Source organism: Rhinolophus ferrumequinum, chromosome 5, assembly GCF_004115265.2.
Source record: "Rhinolophus ferrumequinum isolate MPI-CBG mRhiFer1 chromosome 5, mRhiFer1_v1.p, whole genome shotgun sequence".
NCBI lineage: Eukaryota > Metazoa > Chordata > Mammalia > Chiroptera > Rhinolophidae > Rhinolophus > Rhinolophus ferrumequinum.
The window spans coordinates 37,626,020-37,650,941 of record NC_046288.1 but is presented as its reverse complement, the minus strand read 5'-3'; the positions used below and the strand labels follow the sequence as shown (position 1 = coordinate 37,650,941).

Below are 24,922 nucleotides of genomic sequence, written 5' to 3'. Positions count from 1 at the left end.
ACTACATGCTCGTGAGGAACACAGACATGTGTAGGAAATGACCCTTGTCATGAAGAGCTTACGATCTGATGGAGCTGGCCAGACTTATGGGCAATAAAGAGGGACTCTTACAAGACAATGTGGAGTTAAATTATTCCAAAGCTTCGTACTGCCTCTTAGGGCTGCAGAAACATGAATGAATATGGGCTAGGGTATTAGGATAAAGCCTAATGCAGAAGGGCAGTTCTGAGCTGAACTTTGAAAGGTGAACAAGGTTTGTGTGGGCAAGGAAGAAGGGGAGAAGATAGGGGAAACACTTGAGCAAAGATAAGAGAGAGGAATGATCATGACATACTGTTTCGGGTCCCTGCATGGTAGAGTCAGTATGATTGGAAAAGGATACTGATGGCATGTAGTGCGTTGCAAATCCAGGTACCTGTGTGACATCTCTCACTGGATGTCTCTTATGCATCTCAAAATCATTGTGCCCAAAACTGAAGCTGTGACTCTACTGTCTCTCCCAAAACTATTTCTCTCCTAGTTTTCCCCACCAAAAATCTGGGTGTCACCTACGGTTTCTCCGTTTCCCAATCATTTAGGGAATGATTCTCCATTTCCTGTCCCTCAGGAAATTTCAGTGCTTTGAACTTCTGTGCCAGGAAACACTAGGGACAAAGACCATATATTTTCTTTATTATACCATATTACTTCTCAGACTTCATCTGGCACCACTCTTACCCTAGCTCCATGCACCCAACACACTGGACTTCTCTTAGTACCTGGACTGCACCAGATCCATCTGTCTACTGAGACAATTCCCTCTTTCTCCCTCACTCCCACCCAACTCTTTTTTTTTTTTTTTTTTTTTTTAAGATTTTATTGGGGAAAGGGAACAGGACTTTATTGGGGAACAGTGTGTACTTCCAGGCCTGTTTTCCAAGTCAAGTTGTTGTCCTTTCAATCTTAGTTGTGGAGGGTGCCATTCAGCTTCAAGTTGTTGTCCTTTCAGTTTTAGTTGTGTCGGGCGCAGCTCAGCTCCAGGTCCAGTTGCCGTTGCTAGTTGCAGGGGGCGCAGCCCACCATCCCTTGCGGGAAGACGCATTCCAACCAACTGAGCCATGCGGGAGGCAGCTCAGCTCTAGGTGCCATGTTCAATCTTAGTTGCAGGGGGCAGAACCCACCATCCCTTGCGGGACTCAAGGAATTGAACTGGCAACCTTGTGGTTGAGAGCCCACTGGCCCATGTGGGAATCGAACCGGCAGCCTTCAGAGTTAGGAGCATGGAGCTCTAACCGCCTGAGACACCGGGCTGGCCCATTTTTAGTTTTAACTTTTTATTTTTAAATAATTTTAAACTTGCAAAAATACCATGAAGAACTGTATACCTTTACCCAGATTCACTAGTTATTAACATATTGCCTCATTTCCTTTATTATTCTTTTTCTCTCCGTATGTGTGTATATACATTTTTCTGTTATTTTTTTCTGAATTATTTGATAGTAAGTTATAAACATTATGCCTTTCATCCCTAAATACTTCAGCGTGTATTTCCTAATAAGACCTTTCATACGAACACAGTACACATGTACCAAAATCAGAAAAATTAATTTTAATACAATACTACATCCAGGATCCTAGTCCAGGAACCAATTCAGGATCCTGCACTACAATGAGCTGTAATATCTCTTTAGTCTCTTTCCATCTGGAATAGTTCTTCAGTCTTTCTTTGATTTTATGATGTTGACATTTTTGAAATGTGCAGACCAATCAATTATTTTGTAGAATGCTCCTCATTTTTAGTTTGCTCACATTTCCTCATAACTATACCCAGATTGTGCATTTTGGGCAGGAAAGCTACATTAATGATCTTGTGTCCTGAGCATCAAACAAGAGGCACAGGATAGCGCGTTGTCATATTATTGGTGATATGAACTTTGGTCCCTTGGTTCAGGTGGTGTCTACCCTGGTTTCCTCACTGTAAGATTACTATTTTTCCTTTTTTAATAATTAAGGAGTAATTTATGCTGAGATACTATGAGCTGTGAAAATTTGTTTCATCAATCTTTTACATAGTAGTTTTAGCAGAAATATTGGTGATTCTTGCTTGAATCAGTTATTGCCATGACACCCACAAAAATGATGCTTTTCTAACTCCATAATTTCTTCTACATTTGTTGGTTGGCTTGCTTGCTTATTTATTTATTTATTTATTTATTTATTTATTTATTTATTTATTTATTTATTTAATTTTTTTATTTATTATGGGCTCATGGAATCTTATTTTATTAAATGGATCTGAGTCCATTATTGTTATTATTCATCTTAATGCCCCAAATTATTAATCAAATTACCCCGTGTTGTTCACTGGAAAGCAATACAAATGGACTCTTATATCCTTTTTGACATGTTGCCATCATTTTAAGAGCAATCTTACTTTCTGGCACAACAAAATATACCAAGTTCCTCATGTTTTGTTTTCTGCCCTAGTTCTGGCATCAGTCTTTTCACCAACGAGTGCTGACTCCTTTTAGGGGGAGATGGAACTTAAAAACCAAGATCTGGGAGTGAGGTGGGTCCATTGCTATTGGGCTGTCATTGTTTTCTAGGCCCTTTCTTCCCTGAAATGTTGATTCATTGAGTGAAGGAGAGTTAGCTAAGGAGACAACAATGATCACATCCCTGGCCAAAAAACCCTCTAAAACCCAAACTGGGAAGATTCACAGAAGGCTAGCTTGTCTACCAAAAGGACTATCCAAGCCATTTTCAAAATGTGTGTTAAAAATGTGTTTTATAAAAGTATAAGTCTTATTCAAATACATTCTCATTGTAAGAGATTTACACAATTGAGTAATGAAAGAAAATATGAAACACCCCTTTCCTTCCTTGCAATTTTTAAATGTTGTCGAACACTTTTTAAACCACTAAAGTTGGATTTTCAATACTTGCACAGCTTCTAAAACCTCCTAAGGCCAAGGGCCACATGAAGGATAGGCAGCAGGTGGGGACATGTTCTCCTGAAACTTCAATTTGCCAGGTAGTATAGACTATTGCCAGGCCTTTTTTGGGGACTTTCTGGGCTCTTCTGACAGATTGCCAGTGTTATCTGGGGGAAATCAGTGCTGACCCAGTACCAACAATGGGGAAAGCACCGAATGTTCTTTACTGTTTAAAGAGTGCAGTGTTGGCATCTGAACTGGAGTAGATTATATTCAGGCTCCAGAGACTGACAGAAAGTCTATTTCAAATGAGCCTCATGGTCCCTACAGACTGGAGTCAGCAGTGTCATTCCCTCGTTGACCCCCTTGGTGCAATGACTCTTGTCCCAGACCGGATGCCATTCACTCACAAGACACATACATTCTAGTCTAAAACCTACCTGTTCAAGCTGACATGTCATTCCTGCTCCTAGTTTCTTTTTCACTATTGACTGGAAACAAAGATGTATTATGAATACAAGTGGAATTCCCTTTGGCTATGTTTTGAGGCCACCTGGTAAATTTCCCCTTTTGGAACCTTCAGCAGCCACACAACTGAGTTAGGGGAGAGAACAAGCACATTGGTGTCTGGTTAAAAACAAGCATGTGTTTGTAGCTAGGCTGGAGGAAAGCCCATCAATGGTTCCGGTCTCACCTCTGTTGACTGGGATGAGCTAATGCTATTTACATTTCGCTTTTACTTTGCTAACTAATGGAAATTGTGTGGGCCTTAACAGACAGTTTCCCCTATGGCCATTTAGAAGACTAGACTCGAATTTCTTCTGAACAGAAAAGGAAGTAAGGGAAAATTACTGATGGAGTGGGTGGTTTCATAATTTGCTTCAGTGGAGTTTTTGAGATTGATTACCTTTGCTGAAGTCCCAGATAATACTCAAAGGCTGTACTTATGGACAAAAATCACCACATGATCAATTTCAATTTCTACAGTCTCAGCAGGGACCTGTGTAGGACATTATCTATCACAGAGAGTGAAGTAATAAAGGTACAAGACACAGGATGGGTTTAAGCAAGGGCACTGTCACACAGGTTGAACTGTGCTTGACTAGTGCTAATAAGAACAAAGATGGAAGAAGGGTGACGTAAACATATATAACTGACTGGATGACTAGATGAATCTTACTGTTTCACAGAGATTTTCCTAATGTGGGGCTGATGGCAGAAGCTGGGTTGTTTTGATTCAGGAGCATAGAAACATAAAAAAATTTTTTGTTTCCCGATATTAAAAAAGAAAAACTTCTTTATTATAAAAATTTTAAAAATACAAACTAAAAGAAAAAATTTTAAAAATCACCCACCATCTCACTTCCTAGAGAAAACCACTGTAAACAGGTTGACATATAATTCCTTTATTTTCCCTATGCCCAAATACGTATTTTTTTATTAAAAATGGATTCATACTTTACCTATATTTCGAAAACTACTTTTTACTTAACTACTTTCCCTCTCCTCTCTCCGTGTCAATACCGCAATATCTTTTTTGTTAATTAGCCTTTTGAATACAAAACCAACAGATGTTCTTGTTGAAAATTTCAGAGTATAAAATGTAAAAGTATTTCTCTTCATCTCCTACCTCCCAGTCTCACTCTCCTGAGGAAACCCTAAGAGTTTTTTTTCTTAATATTTTTCTCCAGAAGATTTTTACACACACACACACACACACACACACACACACACACAGAGAGAGAGTATTGAATTAATGTATTACACAGTACTCAATCAAATCCTGTAATGTGAAAATTCAGGGGTTTTCCATGTTTTCACTGCAGTGACTATCCTTATGGTTAAATTTTTACGCACAACTGTGTTTATTTCCTTAAGATAAATTCATTTTACCTTAAGATAAAGACAATGAATTGTTAGATTTTAGATATGCAGAATTTTAACCCTTTTGATATGCGCAGTCCATTTGCCCTTCACATCGTTTGTGCCAATTTCATACTCTCACTGGTAAGTAACACTGAAATTTTAAAAGCTTTTAAAAGTACAATACACATATAAAAAAATGTCCAAGCCATGAGTTAGACCTGCACTGTCCAATATGGTGGCCACTAACTACATGTGGCTACTGAACACTTGAAATGTGTCTAGTCCAATTGAGGTGTGCTAGCAATGTAAAATACACACCCAATTTCAAAGAAGTGGTACAGAAAAAAATAATGTAAAATATTGCATCAATAATTTATACTAATATGTTGAAATGATATTTTGGATATGTTAAGTAAAATACATTATTAAAACTAATTTTGCTTGTTTCTTTTTACTTTTTTAATGTGGCTACTAGAAAAAATATTTTTAAAGAATTTTATTAAAATATAGCTAACATAAAATATATTAGTTTCAGGGGTCCACTATAGTTACTTAGCATTTATATACCTAAAGAAATGATCACCATGATAAGTTCAGCAACCATTTGACAGTGTACCACGCTGTCACAATATTGTTGACTGTATTCCCTATGTAATGCTGTACATTACATCCCCATGACTTATTTATTTTATATCTGGAAATTTAAACCTCTTATTCCCCTATACCTTCCCCCACCTTTTTAATTTTCAATTGCAGTTGACATTCAATATTATTTTATATTAATTTCAGGTGTACAGCATAATGGTTAGACATTTACATAATTTAAGAAATGATGCCCCTGACTTGTCTAGTATCCACCTGGCACCATACATAGTTATTACCATATTTTTTACTATATTCCCTATGCTTTAGTTTATATCCCCATGACTATTTTGTAACTACCAATTTTATTTCTTAATCCCTTCATGTTTTTCACCCTGTCACCCAAACCCTTTTCCATCTCCATCTATCATCCCAATAAATCTAGTACCTATCTGACACCATACATAGTTATTACAATATAATTGATGGTATTCCTTATGCTATACCCTACATCCCCATGACTATTTCGTAACAACCTATTTCTATTTCTTAATCTCTTACCCTTTTCACTCACCCCCATGCCCCCTCCCATGCGGCAATCATCAAAATGTTTTCTGTATCTATGAGTTTGTTTCTGTTTTATTTATTTGTTTATTTTGTTCTTTAGAATCCACATATAAGTGAAATCACATTGCATCAGTCTTTCTCTGTCTGACATACTTCACTCAGTATAATACCCTTCAGGTCCATCCATGCCACCACAGATGGCAAGAACCCATTCCCTGACATGGCCGAGCAATATTTCATTGTATATGTGTATCACCTACTTTTTATACATTCATCCATCCACGGACATCCAGGCTGCCTCCATATCTTGGCCATTGTAAACAATGCTGCAATGAACATATGGATGCACACATCCCCTAAAAGTAGCATTTTGGGTTTCATCAGATAAATACCCAGAAGTGGGATTACTGGGTAGCTCTTTGTCTCTTATTATAGCGTTTGTTTTAAAGTCTGTTTTGTCTGATGTTGCTATGCCAGCTTTTTAAATTTTTTTTCCCATTTTTATGAAATATCTTTTCCCATCCCTTTACTTTCAGTCTGTGTGTGTCTTTTGATCTGAAGTGAGTCTCTTGTAGGCAGCATATGTAAGGGTCTTGTTTTCTTAGGCATTCAGCCACCCTTTCTTTTGCTTGGAGCATTTAATCCATTTATATTTAAAGTAATTGCTGATAGATAGGTAGTTGTTGCCATTTTATTATTCATATTTTAAATCTTTTTTTATCTTAAAGAAGTCCCTCTAAGATTCCTTGCAATATTGGTTTGGGAAGCTCTTTATCTCTCCTTCAAGTCTAAATGATAGCTTTTCTGGATAGAATAATTTTAGTTATAAATACTGGCTTTTCATTACTTTGAATATTTCATGGCAATTCTTTCTGGCCTGCAAAGTTTCTGTTGAGAAATCAGCTGACAGTCTTATGGGAGCTCCCTTGTAAATAATAACTGCTTTTCTTTTGCTGCTTTTGAGATTCTTGCTTTGTCTTTAACCTTTGGCATTTTAATCATGATGTGTCTGGGTGTGGGCGTCTTTGGGTTCATCTTGTTTGGGACTCTCTGTACTTCCTGGGCTTGTGTTTCTATTTCCTTCGCCAGGTTAGGGAAGTTTTCTGTCATTATTTCTTCAAATAAGTTTTCAGTTCCTTGCTCCCTCTCTTCTCTTTCTATGATGCAAATGTTGGTGTACTTGATGTTCTCCCACAGTTGCCTTAAACTGTCCTCATTTTTTTGGATTCTTTTTGTTTTTGCTGTTCTGATTGGGTGTTCTACTACCTTTGTTTCTAAATTGCTGATTCGAACCTCTGCTTCATCTACTGTATTGTTGATTGCCTCTAATGTATTCTCCATTTCTTTTATTGTATTCTTTATTTATGCCTGGTTCTTTTCTGTTTTCTATCGCCACTTTTATGTTTCCTATCTCTTTGTCGAAGTTCTCCTTGAGATCACTGAACGTTCTTATAACCACTGTTTGGAACTCTGCATCTGGTAGATTGCTTGTTTCCATTTTGTTTAGTTCTTTTTCTGGAGCTTTGTTCTGTTCTTTTTTGGGGGACATGTATCTTTGTCTTCCCATTTTAGCTGCTTCCCTGTGTTTGCTTCTATGTATTAGGTAGGGCTGCTATGTCTCCCAGTCTTAATAGAGTAGCCTTATGTAGTAGGTGTGCTGTGGGCCCAGTGGTACAGTCTCCCTGGTCAATTGAACCAGGTGCTCTGGGTGTGTCCCTTGTGCGGGTTGTGTGTGACCTCCTTTTGTAGTTGAGCCTTGGTTGCTATTTGCATGTCAGTGGGAGGGATTGACCCTTGGGCTGATTGGTTGTGAGGACTGGCCGTGACTACAGTGGAGAAGCTGTTGTTCAAGGTCTGACCCTATAGAGCAGGACTTGCTTTAGCAGGGCTCTGGTGCCTGCCCAGTCTGCCCTTTGAGTGTGTCGTACTGGAGGCAGTCAGGTGATGCTCTGGCTTGGTCCGAAGCTGGCCAACTGGAATGCTGGCCCCAGAGCCTCCTGGGAGGGACCACACCACAGGCCACATTCAGCTGCAGTCTGTGCCCTGCCTGGGGCTACCTGGCATGAACCACAAGGCAATCCACAGATGACTGCCTGGGCTTGGATGTGCCTTTAGAGTCCAAGCCATGAACTGAGGCTGGCTGCCACTAGTGCCAAGCTTGGGGCTACTCAGCAAGATGTACAGGACATGCTGAAGCCAGATGCTGTTTGATTTGGTTTTGTGAACCTTTGAGAGATTTTAGGAAAGTCCACAGCATGAGCCAAGACAGACCATTCATGGAAGCAGCTTGGGTGTGCCCAAAAGTTGTGTGGGGTGGAGTCTAAGGGAATCATCAGGGCCTGGTAAATGAATGGGTGTTAGCCAGGTTGATGGAGACTGAGATATGGTGGTCAATTGCATCTTCATGCCTGGCAGGTGGGAGGGCTTAGCAAAAAAACAGTAGTTTCTGCCAGCACTTTTGTCTGGGAGGAAGCTGCCCCTCCAGCTCTTGCCCTGAAGCCAGAAAATTCAGTTCCCCTCGGTATGTCCCTGGCAGCTTTCAAGCTGCTGCCTCAGTGCTGGAGCTCAGAGTGAGTGAGTACGTCAATGAGTAAGTGGGAGCGCAGTTCCTTTAAGAGGATCACCTGGGCCTCTAGCCACCCTCCGTCTCAACCACAGTCTCTGCTGGTTCCCACAGCCAGAAGTTATGAGGACTTTTCACCCCACCTTGGAATTCTGAGCTGGGGAGCTGGGTGTGGGACTGGGCCCCCTTGCTCCTCTGGGGGGTACCTCTGAAGCTGATATATTTCTCCTGATTTTTAATGGTCACACGTGGTGTGGGAGAAGCCCGTTCCACATCTCCACCCTTCTTATAAGTCTTGGAGTGGCTTCTTCTGTATGTCATTAGTGGTAGGATTTCAGTTCAGCTAGACTTTGGGTGATTCTCAATGATAGTTGTTTTGTAGTTTAGTTGTATTTTTGATGTGGTCATGAGAGAAAGGAAGCACAGCGTTTACCTACTCTACCATTTTGACTGGAAATTCCTAGAAAAATTTAATTACATATGACGCTTGTATTATATTTCTCTTGGAGATCACAAAGTAGGACTTGGTATGACTCCTCAGATAATAAAAACTACCACCTGAGCTATACTCCTGATCTGCTCTCTTCCTCTCTTCCTCCACCTGAATGATCGATAAACATGTGAGTGTCTACTTAAGAAGGAAATGGGGTTGCATATTAAGACTATGATCTACCAGAACCAACTGTTAAGTATAAACTCTAAGTTGCAAATTGAATTATTTGTTATTGATTTATTAGAATGTGTAAGTCGTTAAGCTTCAGGAGTTGCTGCTGAGTTCAACATCATGGCCACTCTCAAAACGTGCACACAGGATATGAACAGATGGAGTATACATATTTGAGAGTCAGCTCATTATTGGAAGTTCACCATCTCTCTGTGACTCATTTTTTTCCCCATTTCCTTGAAGCGAGGATGATGGAGTGCTGCAAATAGTTTCAGACAAGAGTAAACAGCACTATGTACACACAGGGAGGAGGAGAGATTACCAGTATATTGCCGGGGCTATGGCGGTGGCTACAGGATGTTTCCTCTCACTCCCCACCTCTGCAGAGAGGTTTGCTTAGCCATCTCTCCCTTCTCATCAGCCCTCAGCTTTCCCTTTCATACATGTTGACTGCACCAAACACACCCTAGGTACCCACAGCTATTCATCAAATACAAATGCTATTCACAGATTGGCTCCCCCTCTCAATCACTCTAGGATAGAAGCAAAATGCAGATAAGTAGAAAGAAAAAGACCCCTGGGTGAGCCTATGAATCTTGTTCCCTTTCTGCCCTATTGTTGACTTACATCTTGTTCTTTGAGTCACTTTTTCACTGGACTCAGCTTTAGAGTTAAAAACAAAACAATAACGAAGGATTAAAAGAAATACATCTTCAAGTATTTTTGGCTCGATTGTGTGCTCAATCATTTGGAATGTGGCCAAAACCCTTGCTTCATTCCACTGTTGCAGTCAAAGTGGCTTTTGTTGTGAAGGTATCCAGGTAAGAGGAATTAAAATAAATAAATATCTCTGTTCCAACTTGTCTTCATCATTATTCTTTTGTTGTTGTGTTATGCTTAATTTTGTGAGAATAAAGTTTCTAGTCCTTTGGAATTCTCTACTTAGAGTTTTTATAAAATTGTACTGTGATAAATTAAAGAATCAATCTTTTAACAAGAAAATGAGAGTTCTTTATATAAGAACCCCTTCCCTTCCCCAAAAAATGGTGAATAAGGTAACTCTCTCATTGAAAAGAGTGTGGAATAAGAACCAAAGTTGAGCCATCTTTGTTCCATTACTGTTTTGACTTAGATGAACTTGAGTAAATGTCTTTTAAGCCTTAATTTTCCCTTCTGTGAACTGGGGAAAGAGGCTTCCCCTTTTTTTATATGTTCAGATGGGCATTGCAATAAAAGCAGTAAACTAATGCAAAAGGAATAAATTATTCTAGCCGGCAATGGTCTTGTCTGATATTTGAAATTCCTTCCCAACTCCAGATTCTGTGATTACAAATAATAAATGCTTTCACTTTTTCCAACTACTGTGTTTAAATACACTGGTAAAATCTAAAGACCTCTTTCTTATGGTAAGCCAAGCTATAATGTTGGCCTTACACAGACTGCTAAGCACCTCTTTTCTCTCTTTACATTCAAGCTGAGCATATACTTCTTAGGGTCTTCCTACCTCCCGCCTCTCTGTCCCATTAACCAGGGGTTAGGCAAATTTTGAAAGTTTTCAGTGGTGCTATAGATGAACAAGGTTGTGTAGCCTTTCAGTAGCATGGGGTGAGCCAGAGAAACCAAAACCTCAATGAACCCTTTTTTGATTAAAAGAACTATTAGAATTTTGATAATAAAACAGTCTCCTCTCTTCTCATCAGCAGGATGAAGCCAATATATGTGAAATGGCAGATTCCTAATAAAAACATGACTAAGTACTGAATAGTATGGTATGAAAAACTATTGCCATTTTTTTTTAAAGAAACGGGCTTATATACTATATAAATTTATTTTTATTTACAGGTTAATTTTCTTATCACAGACATTACTTCAAACCTGATTTGTCTTCTCAATGTTTTAAAAATATTATCAGATAGAAAACTGAGCATAAATTGAAAGTCTATTGATATCACTGGCCCATGGGTATAGATAAGGTTTCATTAATAATAGCAGTCTAAATGCCATTGGTTCTTGCTCTCTGATAGCTCATCCAGGACCTCCAGCCCCCTGACACCCTCCCATGTCTCCCATCATGAAAGGGTCAACAGGATGTGTTCCCCATGTGTGCCTGAGCCCTACCCTTTCTATGGGTTTCGCAGAATCTTCTGGACTCTGATGCTTCTCCTTCCTTGGGCAGGAGAGTCTCTTGATATCCAACAAGTACTGCCTGCCATTCAGGCATTGCTGCTCTTTTACATGGTGGATATAGCCAAATATGTCAGATTCCCCAAGAAGCCAAAGTTGCCTCCACTCCCTTTCTGTGACACACTATTAGAGCAGTCTGCAAGTAGTATTATTTGTGTCTTGGTATTTTGCAGAGGTTTGATGAAGTAGCTCTTTGGGTTTTTACTTACTGGCTTCCTGATCTCCATAAGTTGGACATGAAGGCCATTGGACAGGGGGAGGAAGGGCAGCGAGATCCAGGCCAAAAACCAACCCCCTTTCATGCTCAAGGTTGCCCCTCTCCTCTGACAACCAAGACTTGTCCTGAGACTGAATCTGTCTTTTCTTGACATTAATGATTGCCCTGGAAACTTTAATAGCTTCCACCAGAACTTTCTTTCAGGTTTCCCCTCCAGTTCACTCAATAAGCCTGAACTTCCTGCAGTGGTCATATCCAAAACACATGCTAAGATCCCTACTAAGTGAGGATTTACTCTTATTTAGTTGCAGATCACTGCAGACCAACCCCAAGGATTAAGCTGGAGGTTGAGAGGTTGCAGGTTGAGGACGGGAGCAAAGTGGGAGTTAGTGGTCAGGATGGGGGCTGGGGGCAGGGGAAGGCTGAGAAGCTTTCAAGGAGGTGCCAGGGTGCTTTGTCTCTTCACTCAGGGTCTGCATTCCCTCTACAGAACGACATCTTCGAGTGGGCCAGGGACCACCGTGTGCACCACAAGTACTCGGAGACTGACGCTGACCCCCACAACGCCCGTCGGGGCTTCTTCTTTTCCCACATCGGGTGGCTGTTTGTTCGCAAGCACCAAGATGTCATTGAGAAGGGGAGAAAGCTTGACTTCACTGATCTGCTGGATGACCCTGTGGTCCGGTTTCAGAGAAAGTAAGTGGAGGGACACCACAGAGTTGTCCCTCAGGGGACAGGACCAAGAGACAGAGAGTGCATGGGATACAGTAATATCCCCAAGTAGTTCTCCTCACAGCACTTATCCTGATGATTTTGTCTTCTTATTCGGATTTCTCTCTGTTTATTCATTTCCTTCTCCTCATTAAGTTTTCCCTATTCACACATTTGGTTTTAATTTTAATTTGAAGTGCATTTCCTTTCAGCCCAATGTCATTCCCTTCAGACCAATCTGCACAGCTAATTTCATGAAATCTGTTTCTGTAGTTCCTCACTCCCCCTTTGTGTTTCCCTGGGGTGGTGAGGAGGGCAGGAAGGATTGGCTGTATTTTAGCGATACACCTGACTCCAGCAGGACTGGATTCTCTCCAGGTATCGGACTCTGTTCTCCTGGAATTCCCTTGTAGTGAAGTCTCCCCTCTCTTCACTCCCAGAGGTGTTACACCAGTAGGTTTCTGTGCAGAGAAAATGTGACCATGTAACAGAGAGCCTCAAAGTGCTTGTGCACTAATGATGTCAGCAGGGCGTATCTAGTCATTTGCAGGGTGAATCTACTTTCAATAAGCACATGGAGAAAGGTTGCCTATAATTGTGCTGGGAAATAGACAGCAACCAGTGTTCACCTTTTAACTAAGCATTAAGCAGACATGGACTGTATCCATGTTGGTCTAGGTCTGCAAAGTCGGCCACCATAAGAGCATTTATAAATGAGCCTGTTGCCCCAAAGCAATGGATTTATGTTTTATAGTCAAAACTCAGCATGGTGTCCCAAAGAGGGACAATTTATGGATCACCCTCTGGCTAGAGACTTGAGATAATATGGCAAACAAGTGGTGACTGGGGACCATTTCTACTGGCAAGCAGGACTCATTGGAGGACTTATCCAAATGGAATCTCCTAAAAATGGAAATGGAGGCTGTGCCTTGTCTGACGCAAGAGATCCTTGCATGAAACAATGTATGGCTTAGAAATGTGCTCATTTTCCTCTCTGCCTTTCGTTTTACATTGGAGTGGGCAGGATGGCATAGTGAGAAAATGGTGGACCATGGATACAGGCTGACCAGGATCAAACTCTGTGGCTTCTCCATGTACCAGCAAAAGAAGTGGCCACTCTAAGGCTCAATTTCTACTATAAAATGGGAGTAATAGCAGTACCTATCTCCTACAGTTTTTGTGAGGACATAATGAAAAAACGCCTAGCACATAGTAAGAGCTTAGATCAGTGATTATTATTATTACACATGCAGTTGCTACTCCAGAGCTGTCCATGTTTTTCCATCCCCCGCTTCTACTGATTGTACCACAGGGTCTTCTCTCTGGTCCTCAACACAGATTTTGCAGGTGGACACACCCAGTATCAATAGCCAAAAGTTTTATAGCAGAAAATAATAAGATGTTTTCGATGAACAATTAAATGATTTATTTATTTTGACTTTTCACCATGAGAATTAAATATTAAAGGTCATTAAAGAAAATCTGTAAAATTCAGAAACACAGAAAGAAAATCATTCACACTCCTAACACGTAAGCACAGCCACTACTAATATTCTGTAGTATATATTTCTATAGTATATGCATATATTTGATGTGTTTTACATGATGACAGTCATACTGCATATGTAATTTATGTCTCACCTTTTAACTTCAGATTATATTGTAGGCACATTGTCCAAAGCTGCATCAGTTTACCGGTTGAGTGTCATAGTGTATTTATCCATCACTTTGTGATTGGATATGTATGTCATTTCCAACCTTGTGATATAAATAATGTTGCTATACAATTAATAATGCTTCGGGACAGTCAGACCTTATATTAATTTGAAAAGCTCAGATGAGAAGGCCAAGGATCTTCTATTTTACTAATGAGAACTCTGCTGAGTACAATAGTCTGAGTTTCTCTGACCTTAAAACCAGAAGTTCTTTTCATCTTTCAGGTCTTGGCTTAGAAGTTAGCTCCTTCCATAGGCCTTCTCTCACCCTCCCCAGCTTACAGTGTTGGCTAGGAGACCCCTCTCTGGACTACCCTATTATAGCACTGCTTATACTAGGGTATAATTGTCTGTAAATTAATTTGTGGGTTCCCTGTTAGGCTGCAAATTCTGGGGGTCAGAGACCAATCTTTAAGGTTGTGTCCTCCGCATTGATTTCTTGCAGGAGCTCAATGATATATATGAAATAATAATATGAGTGGATGGTTTCTGGTAGTTACAACCCCTTTTGGTCACTGGACTGGTGATGAAAGATGTTCTCAGGGAACATGCTGAAATAGTCTTTGTTCTTCTGCCTGCATTTAGAAATAGTTTTTGGACATATGTATCATGAGCACACACCTAAGGAATCAGATTACCACATTTTTTAAGAGAAAGATGAAAAAACTTCCAGTTTTAAGGTCAGAGAAACCCAGACTATTATACTCAGCTGAGTTCTCATTAATAAAAAAGAAGATCCTTGGCCTCCTTTAAAAATGTGGTAACACTGCAGGCGAGGGAGAGTGAGAGAAGGCCTATGGAAGGAGCTAACTTCTAAGCCAAGACCGGAAAGATGAGAAGACGTTAGATGAGCGTCGGGGAAAAGATATTTAAGATATCTCTGATTTCACAGTATTACCTAGAGCTATTGAACTTTAGAGCTAGGAGGGACCTTACAAATCTTTTAGCACATGCCTTCCATTTTTACCTATAAGAAAACGAATAAAAAAATGTAGACAGAAAGTTGGGAATAGAAGTACTTTCTTAGTCTGTTTGGGCTGCTGTAACAAAAATACCATTGACTGGGCGGCTTACACAACAGATATTTATTTTTCATAGTTTTAGAGGCTGGACGTCCAAGATCAAAACACCAGTAAATTTGGTGTCTGGTGATAGCTCTCTTCCTCGTTCATAGGCCATCTTCTTGCTGTGTCCTCACATGGCAGAAGGAGCAAGGAAGCTCTCTGGGGTCTCTTTTGTAGGTCACTCATCCCATTCCTGAGGCCTCTACCCTCAGACCTAATCCCCCCACAAAGGCCCCACCTCCCAACACCATTGCACTGGGGATTCGGTTTCAACAGAGGAATTTGGGGCGGGAGATGGTACATGAATATTCAGTCTGTATCAAGTACCTATTAATTCATTATCTGATCAACGTTCTTTTGATTATGCCTTGTAGTTTGAAAGGGGCTACACCAGTTCTCTGAAGTGGGGTGAGCGGTCATGTCCTTTGGTAATTATCCAGCCTAGAGAACATAGAGATCCTTAATCCAAAATAAGTCTTAAAATCACTGAACTAAAGGAAAAGAGCTTCCAAGATACACAGAGAAGGTGCAACAGTTTGGGTATTTTCACATCCGTGAAGCCAGCTTTATCAGTCCTTCCAGGCAGACCATGTAGAGGAAACAGGTTCCTCAAGGAATGAATCTTTGCACTGAGGGGTGTGAGCTGGAGAGTGGATCTGTCATCAGTGGCACTGCCACATCATGTCTCAGTCCTTGCTACCTTAGGCTGAGCTCAGGGCTTCCAGGGTAACAGACAAAGGTACCCAGCTTGTTTGGGACCCAGTCCTGTGTCATCTCAGTGGCACATCTTACAGAGTTCCTCTCTTGGGCAGAATTCCCACCTGCTCCCCTAGATTCTCTGAGGGCAATACTCCCTGTTCCAGTTTTGGTGGCTGGGGTGTGCCACTTCCTCGCAGGGTCACTGTTTTCATAAACAGTTCCAGCTAAGTGTCAGGTGGAGAGTTTCCTCAAAGAGGCAAATGTGTAAATGATAGAGATCAAGGATGTAGAGTCTCCTCCTTCATTCAGTACACTAACATTAATATTGCAGTGGATGGATAAACTTGCTTAGCCATCCCAATGACAGTTCACCGAAAGAAAAGCTTGCCAGAGAGCCAGACTTGATCAATTTTTTATTATACAGTCTCACAAAGAGAGAAGATAGTGTCATTAAGATGACAGGAAAACAGCACAGTTCAAGTAATAGTCCCAGGCTTTTCCTCTAAGAGATCATCTTACCAAGGCTGTTTTAACAATAGTTAACCAGACTACTTTAAGTTTTGCTCTACCGTCAGGTTGTGAATGAAGAAAAGAGAAGGATTAGAAAGTGAGGGAGAGAGAAGCTAGTGGTATTGCATTTAGAACCTGGCAACTTGGGCCCCTGCCCTAGGTCCTGTACCATCAAAGGCCATGCTTATTCCAACAGGGAGACCCCAGGACAAAGGAACATGCCACCTGGAACCTGCCCCCATTTCTAGACCATGCCTTGGAGTCCTAGGATCCTGGAATTTTCTGTCCAAATGGCTCTGAGCCCATCTTCAGAGCTTACGTCAGCCTGGCTGGGGCTCTGTGCTCCTGGTGGAAACTGTGTGTACCCTAGTCCTGAAGAGTGGCTAAGGAACAGTGTTAGCCTGTGGATGAGCTTAGAAATGTGAGCTGAGATGTCCACACAAAGCAGACAGAGCTAGGGGTGGGAAGAGAAGGGGGCAAGCGGGCCGCAGGGTAGGTGCCTCCACCTCTGCTTTTGGCTGGGCCCTGCCAATGTTGGGGTGAGCCTAAAAGGGAGCTACTCAGAAGGTTGACAATGGGCCTATCAATTACAATTGTGTTTGGCTTAAACAAGATGAAAGTTTATTTCTCACTAATGTAAAAGAATTGTGGAGATCCGGGGTATGGTGGCAACACACAGTCAATAGAAAACAGTATTCTTTTATCTTTCTGCTCCACCATCCTTAGCTTGAGGCTGTCATTCTTTCACTTTATTGTTCAAGGCGACCACTAGTGCTCTAACCAGAAGGAAGTTGGGAATGAGGATGGCATGACACCGCTCAGTTGAGTCCGTCACCTCCAGGAAGCTTTCCCAGAAGACACACATACCCTATCCACTTACCTCGCCATTGTATCTGCACTCAAGGGAAACTGGGAAGTGTAGTCTTCTTGGTTAATATATTCACCCTTGAGTAAAATCCTGGTTTTATTTCTATTGCGGGAAGGGTGAATAGATATGGGGTAAGCAATTAGCAGTCTCTGCCATAGTTCCTTAATTGCTCTGCCTTGAGCAAAATGATTGGCTGTCACGTTACTCAGTCTTAGACCATTTTTGTGAAGCGAGTGAGTAGCCTCGCTGCCTCCCTTTAGTGAACAGAAAGTAGAATCTCAAATCCTTTTTCTGAGATGACAGAATGAGGATCAGATCCAGAGGCTGTTTCTCCTAATGCTTTGCTTATCCCATTGATTCCTAGCTTAGATAAGAAATTCCTTTAGAAGAAGTATGCATTTTTGAAGTAATTGAGGAGGATGCTAGCCTAGTGCAGAAACATGAACACAAGGTCCTGGCCACATCACCATGGTGATGGGATAAACTATGAGAAAATGGATGGAAAGATTCAGAAGAGTGAAATGTTTCTGTTATGGTGCCCTGGGAAGAGATGAAAATGTATAAATCTTGCCACTCCAGGAAGACACTTGAATCTTTCTGAGGCCTGTTTTATCTCAATCTGTTATCATTAGTCTTTTTTTTTTTTAATGACCATGACATCTCTCAGTGACACCCTCATTTTTATGACTTTGTGTCATTTTCTGTCTAAGCCCTAGGTGATCACCATTTATCTGTTGGTGACCACCACATAGCCAGAGCTGAGCAGTCAGATAATTGACTCATCTTCATTTCTCTACACACCACCCCCAGCTTCGTCTTCCACTTGGGAGACCCCCTAGGGAATGGGGTGAATCATCTGGACTCCATGTCCCCTGACCCAATCTCTTGGATCAGTCTTCTATGTTGGGCTCCTCGGGTGTCTCTCTGTGATGAGTCCATTTTCCTTGGGGCTTTCCCAATTGTTCTGTTAACAGAACAATTCTTGTCTAGATGTTAGTGACTTTGAATGTCTGAGCTCATGACAGGCCTTGGTGGGTTAGTTGTAGTTTGTGGAAAATGCTATAGAAACAATCCCCAAAGGAGAGGGCCTAGATGATGAGACATTCAAACATCTGAACATGTGGGTGAGATTTGGAGACAGACATGGAGGCAGAGCCTTTTAAGCATGACCACCCTCTGCCACTCCTTTGCTCATCAGTTACTCTTTGTCTGACCACTGCCTGTTTCACTTGGATCCTCGATGGTCCTGCAACAGCAAAACCTAACTGGCCCCAAGGTGAGCACTGCACAGCCGTGCTGTAAGCAGAGCCCAGCTCTTTGGTTTCCTCTCTGCCAACTCATACCTGAATAATGGAAGCCACGAGGCACATGGCATTTCTTAGGGGATTCAGCTTCCTAATCTTTTTTTGCACATATCACTTTTCATACAAGCCCTGTGTTTTGAGCACCCACTATATACCAGACATTGTTCTCGGTGCTGAGGATTGGACATTGAATAAGAGAACCAGATTCTGGAGGTACTTGTTCGTTCTTTCTGGAGCTCCAGTTTGGGGTGGGAATGTGAGGAAGGGAGCCCTACCACACATCTGTCCCCTGCCTGCCGGGGCCTCTCTCCACAGACACCTTTGCTGCTCCCCATTCTGTCTCTCCTGTTACTCAGTCCCTGCCTCACGAATCTGATTTTGGTTCACTCTCTCTTGCCTATTTGCCTCTTTCTGTCCCCACCCTCTGTTCTCCTGCCAAAGCGCTTTGTTCCTCCCTTTGTGTCCCTCTCTGCACGGGAACATTTTCCCTCATCTGTCACACCGTGTTCTTAATGCCATGATATTCTTCCTCTCACCCAGCTTTATTAGAGAATGAAAGCCATTTAGCTAGTGCTCAGGCAGACTCTTTTATTTCTTTATGAATTTATGTATTTATGTATGAATGTATGTATATATATGTAGACGGGGAGATGTTTTGTCGTGTATTCTCTTCTCACTTCATCGTCTTGCTCTGATTTGCTTTTTCATAAGTTCCCAGTGTCTGTAAATATTCCCTCTCTTTGAATCTTATCTTCTATTTTCGAGGGGCAGTCTACCTTTGGCTAACAGCTTGAGCCCTGAAATCTTCTCTCCCATTCTGCCCTCACCTCAAAGTGTTGCATTTTATTTTATCCTGGTTCCATAAAAATTTTGAGAATGAAATACTTTTTTTAAAAAAATAATTTCCCCTGTATCCAAATGCAATTGTCAAAAATTAAAATTGTGAATTTCTAAGTTCCAAAGACATGATAAAACTCAACTAAAAAGGTGTGAGCTATGTTTAAAGATCTCTTTTGTTAAAAGTCAATGGAAGAAGTAAAACATCCTTTAACTACTCATATTAAACCTTTGGCCTTTCTAAAGAGACTCTGATTGCTATAGCCAAACAACTGAATTATCCTCTGGAGTACAGTACAGAAATGATTCAATATTGAGGTTGCAGCATCAACACCCAAATTTCCCTACATTCGTGGTTTAAAATGTAGGGCAGGGGAGAAACCAGTGTGGGATAAAATTCAACAGCTTATTTTGACTTTTTAAAAATTCCCAAGTCAAAATGTCATTTTTTTTGCCTTTGTATGTGGTACTTTTCCTAGCAGAACTTTGAAAGAACCTGCCTTTCTCTCTCTCTCTCTCTCTCCTCTCTCTCCCTCTCCCTTTCCTTTTCCCTCTCCCTCTCCCTCACCCTTTCTCTCTCCCTGCCTCTCTCTGTAAAAGTAAGATACACCAGCTGCATTAGCAGTAATTTTCTTTCCCCACATTGACCATCCCTTTGTATGTATGAAATTCCCCTGGCAGGATGAAGAGACAGTTTCTCAAATGTCTGGAACTTGAATACTTCACTCACTGGCATATTAGACATATTAATAAACAGGTCAATGGATTCTAGAACTGCTGTTTGTAAAGTGTTGTCTTAGCTTCATTGTTGATGGCAATAAAAGCATCGTCATGCGTCTCTGATACACTTCAGTAGCCAATAATAGCTGCCATTTATTAACTGCCTGCCATGTACTTACATTACGTCTTTACACACATTATCTCTGATCCTTCCAATAACTCTGTCATGTAGATGGTGGTACCTGGATTCTAGACTTCAATCTAAATATTCTGGTTCCCCATGACCTCGATTAACCATTTCAAAAAAGAACAGCATATGTTTGTACTAAATTATTCTTTCTCTAGTAACATATTACTTTACTACCAAAGCTGAGATAAAATCTTAGCTGGTTTTAATGTAAATTTTAAATAATATATAGATGTCAAAGTGAGATTAGATTTTATAAAAGACATTTTGGTACAAGTAGATATCATTATCACTGATATTTAGATATTGTCAATTCCTGGCTCTCTTTCTAGACCATGTAGAGCTTCTAATATTTTCTTGGAATAAACAGTTCTTCAAGACATGTTTATGGCTCTAGCTCCAAGGCTTCAACCAGTAGTGAGAACATCAACAACACTTATAAGAGGCTTCTATTTAATCCTTATTTATTCTTAAAGAAGTTGCCTTTGGCTTATGCATCAGAGAAAGGGCACTTACTTTTCATCTTTCCATTGTCTCTTCTTTATCACATAGTAGGGCAAAAAAAGCAGAGAAAACTTTTCACAATGGAAAATTAATTTTCTGTTATTACTTCTTCCAACAATTACCTTATAAAATTGCTCTAACCTCAGAGCTCTTGAAATCTGTACATTATCTTTTAAAAGTATTTAAGCAGAGCATAAGAATAAAATTCTATTTTTCGTACAAAGTGTAATAAATGCGGGAAATTTAGAAAATGTAAATAAACTTTATAAAGATTAAAGTAAAATAATTTGTAATCCTTCCACTTAGGAAAAAATCACTGATTCCCTCTAAGGGTTTTTTTTAATAAATCATGTTATGCTTTCTTTTTACAAAAAAAAAAATTATTTATACGCTATATATTATTTAAAAGTGATTAAAATAAGAAATATATATTTAATTCATCATTTTATTTCCAGCTTCTTCATTTTGTGTGTGTATCCTAATTTCCATTTGATATTGTCCTTCTGCCTGAAGAAATTTTGTTAACATTTCTTGTAGCACAGGTCTATTGCCAATAAATTCTCAGTTTTGTATGTCTAAAGGTCTTTATTTTTCCTTCATTTTTGAAAGTTATTTTTTACTGGACATAAAATTCTAGTTTGGTAGGTATTTTTCTTTCAGTATTATAAGATGTCAATTCTTTGTCTTATGTCTTGCATAGTTTCTAAGAAGTGTGCTCTGGTTCTTATCTCTGCATGTTTCTTTTTTCTCACTGCCTTCAGTAGTTTTTCTTTATCTTTGGTTTTCTGCAGTTTGACTCTGATGTGTCTAGGTTTGTTTTTTTGATGGGTGGGACTTATCCTGCTTGAGATTCTTTGGGGTTCTCGGATCTGTGACTTGTCTTTCCTTAATTTTGGAAAATTCTTGATCATTAGGCCTTCAAATTATTTTTGGCCTGTTTTTTCTCTCTCTTCTTCTTCTGGGATTCTAATGACATATATATCATGCCATTTAATATTGTTCCACAGCTCTTGGAAGTGCTGTTCTGTTTAATTCATTCCTTTTTATCTTTATATTTCAGTTTGAATAATTTCTATTGACATCTTTTCAAGTTTAGCTAATTCTCAGCTATGTCTAGTCTGTCGATGAGCCCATCAAAGGAATTTTTCATCTCTGATACTGTTTTTTATGTATGTCATTTGCATTTGACACTTTTAATACTTTCTCACTCTCTCCCGAAAGCTCCCATCTGTCATGCATGTTGCCCACCTTTCCTTTTAACATGTTAATTATAGTTAAAGTCCCGATAGTTGCAATATCTGGGTCATCCTTGAGTCTGGTTCTATTAACTACTTTATCCCTTGACAATTTTTTTCTTGAATTTTTGTGTGATTCATAATTTTGCATTATATGCTGAACATGTCTAGAAGAACAGAGAGCTTAAGGCAAATATCATTTATGCTTGAGAATGGGCACATCTATTCCTCTTTCAGGCTGTCAGTGTGTGTGAGTGAATGGCAGAAGGTAGAGGTTGAGTCCGTGAATCGAGTTGAGGTGGGTTTTGGTTTTGTTGTTGCTGTGGTTACCTTTAGTGCGCCATAGACCTCAGTGGATGGCTGCTGTTACCATGTATTTAGAGTGGAGCCTGGGGTGCCAAAGGGAATATCTGAGTATTAATGTTTTACCCTCAGTTTTCAGCTGTCCCTGCACACCTGCATCATAGAATAGATCTTTCGCTATGCTCACAAGGTGGGGTGGGGCTGGGGGTTCTATTGCTTGTTGGAAGGGTTTGGGTTTTTTTGTTGTTGTTGTCCTGGTCCTGTATCCATTTCAGGCAAGCCCTATGTACCTGAGCCGTGGAATTAAGGCTTTCTGAGCATTCCCACCTCTCCCCAAGAGATAGGAGACCTCTGCTTTGGAGCACTGCAGGATCCTGAGCACAAGCCGTGGGGGAGAAGGTTTTTGCTTCCACCATTTCCTCAGCATCAATGGCTCTTTACCTGTGTCCAGAAGTGAGAATTCTCTACCCCTCCTTCAGAGACAAGTAGGTTTTACTTCTAGTCTTCTCCCAGAAGCAATGGACTTTTGCCTGGTTTTAGAGGCAAAAGTTTTTTTGCTTTCCCCTAACTGCTTAAGACTTTTGCTTTGCAAGAAAAGGCTCTGGGGAAGAAGGCAAGGCATTTTGCTTATCTCCCAGCAGTAGCTGGCTACCTCCTGCATGTCTATGCAGTGTAGAGGGGAATCTCTTTAGTCTCTTACTTTGCCCCTAACCTTTCCTGTGAATACCCAGTGCAGATCTATAAAAAAGGATGCGTGCAAACTCCCTTGTGTCTGAGGCTCTAAGCTATTCCATATTTATACACTAGCCCATACTTGGCCTTTAAGGATTTGTTCAATTTCTTCTTATCTACTTTTATGGTGACCACCTCTTTCTCTTGTGCTTTGCCAAATGTTCACAGATGAACTTACCAGTCTTTAGAATTCAACTTACTTAGTTGCTTTGTGACCTCAACTCTCCGATGAGTTCAAGAAAAGTTATTATTTTGTATATTGTCCAGCTTTATCTCATTGTTCAGATGAGAACAACATTCTTTTTTGACTTTCTACATCCCAAGTAGAAGCAGAATATTTTATCATATTTTATAATCTGCCATTTTCACTTAAGAGAGTACTGTGAAATCTTTCCAGTTTTAATGCTTGCTTAATATTTCATTGTGAGGATGTATCATAATTATTTCTGATGAACATGGGAGGATTTTCACCCCTTTTAAAAAATCATTATAACAATGCTATGATGAACAACTTTGTACATAAATCTTTGATCATAGATATGGTACTTTCCTTTGGCTAAAGTCAGAGTTGCTGAGTCAATATGTAAAACTCTCAGCTTTTGATACTCATTGTAATAATGAATTTGCAACTCTTTGGTTCCTAGCAAGGCTAAACATGTATCATTATGTTTTGGGCCTTTTAAAGGAAGCATACAGTTATTGTCCTCACAACTCCAAATCTACCACTGGACGAGGACAAAGATATCATCTCTTCATGTCCTCTTCCTTTTTGGTTGAAGAGAAAGATCTGACAAAGTGAGATGACAAAGCCTACTTTCCTGCTCAGAATCCTCCTGCTGCTCATGGAACAACAGTGTAGAACAATGACAAATGAATTGGATATATAAATAGTCAAATTAAGACATGATGCATGTTACATATTTCTTGTTCTTACTCTCCCCAGTGCTTCGACCTGGGATATATTACTCCCTAGGTAATAATGGTCATTTCAGTACTGGTTTGCTTCACTCACCAGCTACTACTCCAGCGACTCTGTAAATTTTTCCAGCTACTACTAAACTAGAAGGAGATCAATATAGGAGAAATTGTTTAAATAAGAGGCATCTGAAGCCACAAATGCATATATTTAAAATAAGAAGTAGACTGGTTGACTGGAAACAGATCCATTATTTACTATCCAACATATAGTTCTTGCCGTGAATGATTTGCGAGGTTAATGTCCCTATGACAGGTGACAGCTATTTTGTAAAAATTTTGAATGGGGCTGTGTCCCTTTCCAAAATGGAGAGATTGTGATTCACACACATTTGTGAAATTCAAGTATAGTTTCTCTATTACTGATGCAAACTGCTGATGGCAATGTATTATGGAGACCCCTTGTCAGTTGACAGCTGAAGTGAAAATATTGTCTTAAGTAATGAATTTCTTGATAGCTGTTCCATTACTCAAAATAAATATTTAGATTAGTCATATGCAGGCTGTTGTGTGGGCGCTGCCAGGAGTTTTTCCTTTGACGTAATTTATTCAAATTCCTTAGTCTGCACCTCACCATGTTATATCCTATTGAATGCATCATGGAATGATTAGGGTGAGAGATACGAGGTTTTGTTGTTGGCACAATTTACACATGAGTGCTAAAGAAATTAAACCCTTGCTGAGCTAACCTGGGTAGAATTCTCAGCCATTTTCTCTATTCTTTATCAGTAGAAAGGATGTCCGGAGACAAGGAAGGACCCTTAACCATGAGGCCGCACTACAAGAATTTTGTAACTTGCATCAAGGATGCATATTGAAAAGTAACCCTTCTTGGAGCATGCTGTTTGGCTTTGTTATGAACTCACTGAAACCACCCCACAAAGTGCTTCTTGATGCCACATGCCCCTTCTATGTTCCTGGAGGTATTTGGAAAGCCAGAAAAGACACCCAACAGTGGGATGCAATATTGGAGGCCATATATATATGTGTGTGTGTGTGT

General features: G+C 40.2%; 1 protein-coding gene across 1 annotated transcript in view; it reads left to right on the top strand.

Moving 5' to 3' along the window:
- Nucleotides 1–24,922, top strand: part of SCD5 (stearoyl-CoA desaturase 5) — a 138,286-nt gene that overhangs the window by 86,619 nt on the left and 26,745 nt on the right. The window contains exon 3 of the mRNA XM_033106539.1: nt 12,049–12,254. Coding sequence (XP_032962430.1) covers nt 12,049–12,254 — 206 coding nt within the window. The remainder of the gene's footprint in view (nt 1–12,048; nt 12,255–24,922) is intronic.